This window comes from Lathyrus oleraceus, chromosome 6, assembly GCF_024323335.1.
Source record: "Lathyrus oleraceus cultivar Zhongwan6 chromosome 6, CAAS_Psat_ZW6_1.0, whole genome shotgun sequence".
NCBI lineage: Eukaryota > Viridiplantae > Streptophyta > Magnoliopsida > Fabales > Fabaceae > Lathyrus > Lathyrus oleraceus.
This window is the reverse complement of record NC_066584.1, coordinates 356,702,060-356,710,802: the sequence shown is the minus strand read 5'-3', so window position 1 is coordinate 356,710,802 and position 8,743 is coordinate 356,702,060. Positions and strand designations below refer to the sequence as shown.

Sequence of the window (8,743 nt, the reverse complement as noted above, 5' to 3'; positions counted from 1 at the left end):
ACCAACACTCAAAGACCACAAACATTTTAGGAAAATCATAGGAGATCTCAAAGACAATCTAATGCACCAGAATGTGGAACAGAAAGACGTTTCGATCGGATTGGTCATTGATTTTCTATCCATTTATTGTGTGTTTGAATTTTATGAGATAATATTATGAATTAATTTTATTTTTCTTTTTTATTTCACTTTTGTTAATTATAATTATTAAAATTTAAAATAAAATAAAAAAGAAATAGCCACTACATGTGATGCATGCATACGCCACCACTTACAGCGGCATGATGTGCATGTTGTCGCCACCATTAATGGCACCTATGTGTAAAATTTTAATATATATGTGTGGCTACTCCTATAACATGGTTAGTTTGGAAAATAAATTGAAAAAATGATTATTTTCGTATATAATTTGAATAAGGTTGTTATTTTTTTTAAAATCACAACTTCGAAACCATCCGTAGAATATGAAGTCAATCACAAGTCCAAGGAAGATAAAATATAACAGATCACACCAGACATCCGTTATCACAAGAAAATAGAATGCCTGTGAAGGAAAAATGTGAATCCAGGATCCCTTAAGGAAGATTCTAAAAGTATGAACTTTGAGGCAATACATTACACTAAGTATCACTTTGGCTTCATTTCTCAGTACACCATTATACAGATATCGACATCTGTGAAAAATTCAGCTATACTAAGCGCAGCCAACCAAAAACAACATTCTTGTTTTTTTATACCTTGGATCGAGGTCAGGCAATAGCTCGATCTGCACCCTCTTCTGCAGCAGCCAAAGGCTGAAAAGCTTTGAGAGGATTCATAATGATACCATCAATGAGTCCATATTCTTTAGCTTCTTTTGCGCTCATGAAAAAATCGCGGTCAGTATCCTGGTTAATTTTGTCATAACTTTGACCAGTATGATAGGACAGATATCCATTCAGGTTTGCCTTGTGATGAAGCATTTCATTTGCCTGAGGATTATGAATCATGATTATGAAATAAACAAGAGGTTTGTGCTATAAAAATAAAGAGAAAGAAAATGTGGCTTATACCTGAATATCTATGTCAGATTGCCCTCCTTGAAAACCACCAAGCGGTTGATGAATCATTATCCTTGAATTTGGCAAGCTGAATCTTTTTCCTTCAGAAATGACGGAGGGGGGATGTAAAGTTAGAAAGAGGGGACTTTTGTTTTAGCAAAAGTGAAAATGATATTCAGCCAAGTTAAAGGAACTATTTACCTTTGGTCCCTGCGCTAAGCAGAAAAGCTCCCATACTGTTGTTCATGAACAGGTCAATATGTAAGTACGGGAAATAAATTTTCTTCAATGAATTAAGAAATTACAAACATACAATCACCTATCAATCAGTTTTTAGTGTGGTTGTGTGAAATTATCCATATTAATGAACATTTCCAGTTCTTAGAACTACTCCTGTGTGCACATTCATGAGTATGATTAACTGCACTTTTGATCCCTCTAAGTTGTTTATATACTATTTGTCGCTATAATTTTTTTTAATCAGCTTAAGTCTACTTATTCTTAAAATCGAACAAGCTAAGTCAATCTTTGAACAAGAGGATCAATATCTGATGGAGATGCTTTGGGAGTTAGGGACAGGTGCTTGGTTGGACACGATGGGAAGTTAACTAGACTTGCATTGGGAGGTTTTGCCATAATCAACCAAGAAGATATGCTTAGTTGGGAGGGTACTCATCCTTTGAAACTCCAAGCTTTAAAGAGAGAATTAGCTTGAAATGTCGGACTCCATTCATAGTCAGAAAGGTAAATAAAGAGGTAAACAATCCAATCTCTGAGCTCGGGATAAATGTCAAACACAGCTCGTAATCGAGAAGGTACATAACCAAGAGGGTACACAGCTCCATGTATTGCATGCCATGTTAGCGCAACATCCGTAAACTACTAGATCACAGACCAAAAGTTGAAGGAACCAGTCAAATAAACTGGGTTGAATGAACCACGTTTTTTAAAAATAAGACTAAAATCAAGCAAAAAAAAAAAGGATAATTAAAATTTGTGCAAGCACTAAACTAAAAGGCAACCAACAGAGTAATTGAGGATTTCTTTTAATAGTATCACTTAAAATAGACTATGTCTCAAGTCTTAACCTCTGAGGGGAGCAACTAGGCTATAAAGGTAGACCACAACCCAAATCCAGAACATAGAACAACATCGTAGGACATTTATTCAAAATATAGTGCACTCTGAGTTTCTTACTGCAAATGGTGGATCTTTCATAGCCCAAGAAGCTCTTAGGTATTTAGTTCAAAAGTTCTTAGGTAAAGAAATATCTAATTCTGTAATTAAAGAAAATATGAGACAGCAATTTAATCCAAATAGCCTAAATAAAAAATGACATATCTTAAAAGGTCATTAGTCTTGCAGATAAAAAAATATAAACATAAAAATTTAATTATACAATAATGCGCAGAAATACAAGATCATTGAAAAGAAACCCATTCTGCACATATATAAACAAAGAATATATTGGGTCTAGATTTTTATTAAAAAGTATTTTCCATATGAAGACACAATCTTTCATCTTTATTATTTATTCACTTGTTTTTTTCTCAAAAAAGAATATAGCATATAAATCTACATAAATATAATGCATGCTAAGTATACGGTAATTTGGTACAAAAAAGTTTTCTTTTAACGTGTTATATAAGTATTAGTGATTATAAAATGTAAGATAGTATTGTTTTAAATATTAAGTTACCTCATGACCTGATTTGATGATCACATGACCCAAAATAAATTACTTACTTTGTATGATGTCATATCAAACACTACATGTCATGATATTAAAATATTATCAGGATTTATCTTATATGCACATCAGACAGACCCTTAGCTGACTCTGAATTATGGTTCAACACGAAGATCAGAACACACTAACAAAAAAAAAAGTTAAAACTTGAAATATGTTAAGGTCTCTAACGGTAACACCTCATTTTGAATAACTGATTTCCCTTCATACATGTATGTACTTAGAGGTGCATAACATGATCGTGCAAAGAGATATATAATCATATAAACAACACAAGGTTGGTTGAGATTAACTCTTCTAAGGATCTCTAATCTCAACTAATTAATCCTGGTGTCTAATATTTTAAACATTGTTCATTTTCATATGAACGTGTCAATCTCTTGTCTTGTATCCCTATCTATGTCCGGACTTCATAATCTACTAGTGATTTAGAAAACATAACGACAAAAGAGGTATGAATTCAACCAACTAACCATGCAAATAAAAAAGAAATATCATTTAAAAAAAGATATAGTACAATGTGGAAGGAGGGTCTTCGGATAATTCATCATCTTAAATACCCCTTGAATTCAGCAAAACGAAAAATGATCATGTTGTGTGTGCGTACATCAAAGTTTGGATAAACTTTTAGCCTTTTACTGACGGTGATTGGTAACTTGTCAGCAACTACGTAATATTACCCAGAGAAATAATGAAATATTACCTAGCCGCCAATCCAACACAGACAGTGGACACATTAGGTCTGATATGCCTCATTGTATCAAATATTGCCATACCTAAGAACAAAAAACAAAGAAAGTGTATAACTTTTTAAGCCTGTTTTTAAATTGTATAAAAAAATGCAAGTTATTACATAAAACAGTTATTACCAGCTGTAACCGATCCTCCCGGAGAGTTTATATACATGACAATATCCTGTTCAACATAATCAGAAAATTGACAGGTGACTAAGTGGGTGAGCAACAATTTGTTTGAGTTACAGATAGTAAATAGGATTAAAAAAACTCAAGCTCAGACTCATTGAAATGAAGAAATATCAAAATATAAGAGTTTGATGACATCTCCAGAAATTTAAAGGATCGCTTTTATATAGATAAAGATATAAGGAAAGTAAGTATGAGTTTTGAATAACTAAAAAATAAACACAAACCTTATTTGGATCAACAGCATCAAGATAAAGGAGCTGAGAAACTATGATATTTGCCATATCATCATCAACTGCTCCACCACAACGGATTATTCTCTAAATACGATAACAGATTTTATTAATAATCGAAAACTAAACAAGAACTGAATACTCAACCTTAACCTTAAGCAATATTAAGAGTAAGAAACACATACATATTGGAAAAGCTGGCTTATAACACTCTGGAAACGCTCCTGAACCATTGGAGGCGGCCCTTGTCCTTGAGCATAGACAGGCAAATAAGGCGAAGACGGCACTCCCAAATCCTCCCTTCAAGAACACTCAATTCAAGTCAATAAATAAAACTAATATAAAAGATATAGCACATCATGAATAAGGAAAAGTTTACCACCTTATGGACCAAATACCCTGACGAAAACTCCTCTCAGGTCCCCGAAATTCACCACCATACACAGCTTTCACCGGAGATTTTAGAGTAGTCTTTCTAAATCCTACAGATTTACTCAATCTCCTGCAAATCATAAATAGGGTTTTATCATCTTGTTAGAAACAAATATCAAAAATAGGGTTTTATCCTGCAAATCATAGTAGGGTTTTATCCCCTTCATAGAAACAAAAATAAGAAAAAGAGCTATTCTCTATGAACATAACAACCTAAAACAAAGAAACAAAGAGTAAATAACAAAACCCAGGTGCAACAAGTTGAAAAACCTCGAAATTGCAGAAATGAAATACAAATTGAAATTGAATAAAGAAAAAGGAACATACCCGGAGAGAAGAGAAGAACTGTGAGAGAGGGGAGAAGAAGAAGAAGGGAGAGGGGAAAGAAGAGGGGAATTGAAGGTAAGAGAAGAAGAGGGAGTGAGAAAAGAAGAATGAGACATTGTTATTTGTTGAATGAATGAAAGAGGGAGAGAAGAAGAAGAAGAAGTTATCTCTAATATTGAAAAGGAGTGAAGTGTTAATGCGAAACTTGTAGACAGCAAAATATTACAAACCAACAAATTTCATTTCGGAATATCTTTCGCTCATTGTTTGGAAACCTTATTCTCTACATAGCCCTTCAAAATTAGTAGTAACAAAATTGAAATATTTATTTTACACAAATAAAAAAGTTAGATATTTAAAATTATTTAAATATATAGTTAATTAGTTTATTATATGATTAATCATATAGGTAATAAATATAATAAGATGTGCCTGAAAAAAAAATAGAGTTTAATTGAAATACACTGACAGTGTAAAGAGATTTTACACCTTCAGTTAATCATAGACGTCGGATATTAAAAGAAGTTTGACTTTTATTTTAAAAATCTATAAAGTAATACAAACGGATGATGATGATGAATCGACGGTGTAAAACTTTTTACACTGACAGTGTATAGTAATTAATCTCAAAAAAATATATATCATAATTTTTATATTCAAATATGTAGGAGATTTTGACAAAGTTAGCTATTGAATTCAATACTTTCAAAAATGAAGGGATTCACAAAAATCTGGTTTTCCCCTAATAGCAAGAATGAAAGAGTTAAGAAAGAAAAAAAATATACAAGTAAGATGAAAGTTTTAAGAAAGATATCGACAACTACAAAATTATTTTTGTTCTAAGAAATAAAAAGAAAGAAATCAAAAAGGAAAAGTTTGTATTCAAAGAGGGTACCTCATAAAAAGATGATGTTATTGCAAAAAAAAAACTTAATATCATGAATCAAACTGTTACTTCAGAAAAAAGAGAAAATGTTGTTACTGCAATCAAATTGGTCATCGTGAATCTAAGTGTTTTAGCAAAACTAAACCTCTTTATAAAAACTAACACTCAAGGACCCAAGTGTTGAGTGCAAATGTGAGTGATTAAAGTCTCGCATTACCTATGAATGGGTGGAATGTTGGATTTATAAGAGAAATGGCTCATTTACCTAACACCACAAATGCATATGCTTATAATGGGTGGAATGTTAACTATCGCACCATTTTTAATAATTACAGGTCCTAATAGACCCTATGAAAGTACTAGGTGGAGTTCTTATACAAAATGGCCAAGTTGTAGCCTATGTATCTCGACAACTGAAAACCCGTGAAAAGAATTATCAAACGCATGATCTTGAGTTAGAAGTTGTTGTTTTTGCATTGAAGGTGTGGCGCCATTATTTATATAGAGTACGTTTTGAAATGTTCAGTGACCATAAGAGCCTGAAATACCTATTTGATCATAAAGAGTTGAAGATGCGAGGGAGAATATGGATAGAGTACCTGAAGGATTTTGATTTTGAATTAAAGTACCATCCGGGTAAGGCAAATAAAGTGGTGGATGCGTTGAGTTGGAAAGAAATGCATAAGGCAAAATTATTGATATTAAAGCATGATCAGTTAGAAAAGTTTCAGATAATGGTGTCTTGATGGGCAATCTGAATGTCACTTCTGAATTGAGGGAAAGGATTCGGGAGAGTTAGTTATTAGGCAAAGGACTGCAGGCAATGTCAAATAAGTTATGTTTCACTCAAGACATGGATGGTGTTTTTCTATTTAATCAAAGAATATGTGTTCCAAATGATGCAGGGTTAAGAAGGATAGTGTCATACGGTGAACTGACTTGGGGTGTTTTGCTTTTTATCGCAATGTCGCGGATAGCAAGAGTCGCCACCGACTTTTCTTTTATCCAATAAGGAAAGGTGGAAAAGAACAGGAAAGACCTCAATAGATTTTGGGTTCGGGAGGTACATTATACAAAGGGAAGGTATTAGCACCCTTTGTATCCATGGTTATCCATGGGCTCGTAATTGCTGGATCACTTATATTTTTGTCTGAAGAGTGTTGGTGAATTGTTAAAAAAAATGTTTCGAAAAGAGAGTTTAACTTTGTAATGATTCTCGTATGAATGTATACAAAGTATTTATCTCGTTTGACTTTGAAAACGGTTTAGAAAAAATGTAACTTGGTAATGATTCTAGTATGAATGTATACCAAGTGGTGATTTTCTAGGATTTGCAAAGTGTGAGGGGTGGAAAATGTTTTAGGTTATGATCCAGTAATTGAGAGTTATACCTTCCTAAGGTCGTTATGAACATTTCCTATCCTTATGAGGGTAAAACTGTCCTTACTATTGAGAAGTAAGTAATTTTACCTTTTGGATTTTTAAGGGTCATCGTAGGGTCATCGATAGGTCATTGAAGACAACAGTTGTAAGGATACCTTAGCATTCGAAGGGACGATCATCATTTAACCGTAGGCTACACCGAAGGGTCATCGAGGGACAAAATCATATATTCGAAGGCAACATCCGAGGGACTATGATTTATTTTAAAGGGACATGATGATTTAATCGAAGGGTCTTTGCTAAGTGTATCCCCACATTCGCGGGACATGACCGTGGTACCGTAATATCGTAAGGCAAAAGAGAGGTCCAAGATCACATATTTAGAGGCCATGTTTTAAAGTTAATTAGGTAATTAGGGTGAATCTCCACATTAAAATCAATACATTAAAAATAATACATTAAAATTAATACATTAAAATTAATTAAGCAATTTAGGGCAGCTCTTCACAAGGGTATCCCACAAATAAAGTGGAAGACCTAAACAACAATCTTTTCCTGGGGTGTGTGAACCTTTGCAACATTCAGCAAACGGGTTAGAATACCAAATCAGGGTGCAATCGAGGATTACACCGCAAAAGAAATCACAACAGTAATATGATCAGATAAACAATGCCTGGCTATGATAAAACATGAATGAAAAATCAGAATAGAAAAGTCGGCTACTGTCAGGTTCGCGCCTGCCTCGCCTAGCGAAGGCTTAGCGAATACTCGCTGCATGCTCGCTTAGCGACGTGCTAGCGAGCGACTGCGGATTCTGGTTTTGATATCAGTACAATTTCAACCAATTTTATGCCTTATGGCTTTCATTACAGCAATTATATGGTTAATCATTTAAGGTATTCAAGTGCACACTACAATTCACATGACAAACTTAAGATATTTTCATAAATTTAATCATAATGCCATATGCAAATTAAGAACATAAGGTAGTAATAGCAATGCCAACCTGTTTGTAATCGAATTGTAACCTTGAATTGGCCGACCGGATCGAATTGAGCGGAAGTGACCTTGCTGCCGCCGGCTTTCCTTCTTCAGGGTTTCTCGGAATTCTCAGGGTTAGCCTCCAGGGTTTTCCGTCTGTGAGCGCGAGGGTTTGCTTGCTAGGGTTCTCCTTTCGTCCTTTTTCGTTCTTTTTCGTTCTCCTTTTTTCATTACTGAAGTGTTGGTATTTATAATGCTCTTTTTTGTGACCTAATGGGCTCAGAATGAAGCCCGAAATTTTCTGTTGTCTGTCAGCTTCGCTAGGCGAGCTGGTAGCGAACGCGTAGCGAACGTTCGCTAGGCGAGCGTGTAGCGAACGCGTAGCGAACAGGCCAGTTTGGGCCATTTTCTGGATTGGGCCATTCGTGAGCTGGGCCTTTGTTCCTTTAAGATCAGTGTCATAAAAATGAGTCGGAGTGCCCTTGAATGTCTTGAAATATTAATGGGCAAATTTTGGGGTATGACAGCTGCCCCTGTTCAATATTCTTGAACCGAGAGAGTAGAATGGTATGTGCACCATTCGTGGTCTGGAGGTGGAAGATTATTGAACACTAGAATGCCCCGAAAATTTGCGCTTGTCAATTAGTCTTGATGGAGATGGGCTTAAAGATGCCATCTAGGAAGTTTGATGATGAGAGCTTCAGAGTACGTCGTACGTTAGAAGATATCTGAAGTCATGGGTGTCACTGGGTCATACGCTAGACCGTATAGTGGGTCATTCATTAGGC

At 34.6% G+C, this 8,743-nt stretch overlaps 1 protein-coding gene across 1 annotated transcript; it reads right to left on the bottom strand.

Annotated features, from left to right (window-relative positions):
* Window positions 1-479: 479 nt before the first annotated feature.
* LOC127097811 (ATP-dependent Clp protease proteolytic subunit 5, chloroplastic) lies at window positions 480-4,956 on the bottom strand. Its single transcript, XM_051036294.1, has 9 exons — window positions 4,706-4,956; window positions 4,329-4,448; window positions 4,132-4,246; window positions 3,941-4,033; window positions 3,660-3,705; window positions 3,494-3,566; window positions 1,242-1,276; window positions 1,053-1,141; window positions 480-971 (listed from the first exon to the last, which is right to left on the bottom strand). Exons 1-9 carry the CDS (start codon window positions 4,819-4,821, stop codon window positions 750-752), a joined length of 909 nt encoding a protein of 302 aa, XP_050892251.1. The 5' UTR covers window positions 4,822-4,956; the 3' UTR covers window positions 480-749.
* Between the last annotated feature and the right edge of the window lie 3,787 nt (window positions 4,957-8,743).

Coding starts and splice junctions, on each gene's coding strand:
- LOC127097811 (XM_051036294.1), bottom strand. CDS start 4,821: ATGTCTCATTCTTCTTTTCTCACTCCCTCTTCTTCTCTTACCTTCAAT. Junction 4,034..4,131: donor TAAGCCAGCTTTTCCAATAT/GTATGTGTTTCT, acceptor TATCGTATTTAG/AGAATAATCCGTTGTGGTGG. Junction 3,567..3,659: donor GGGAGGATCGGTTACAGCTG/GTAATAACTGTT, acceptor TTTTGTTCTTAG/GTATGGCAATATTTGATACA.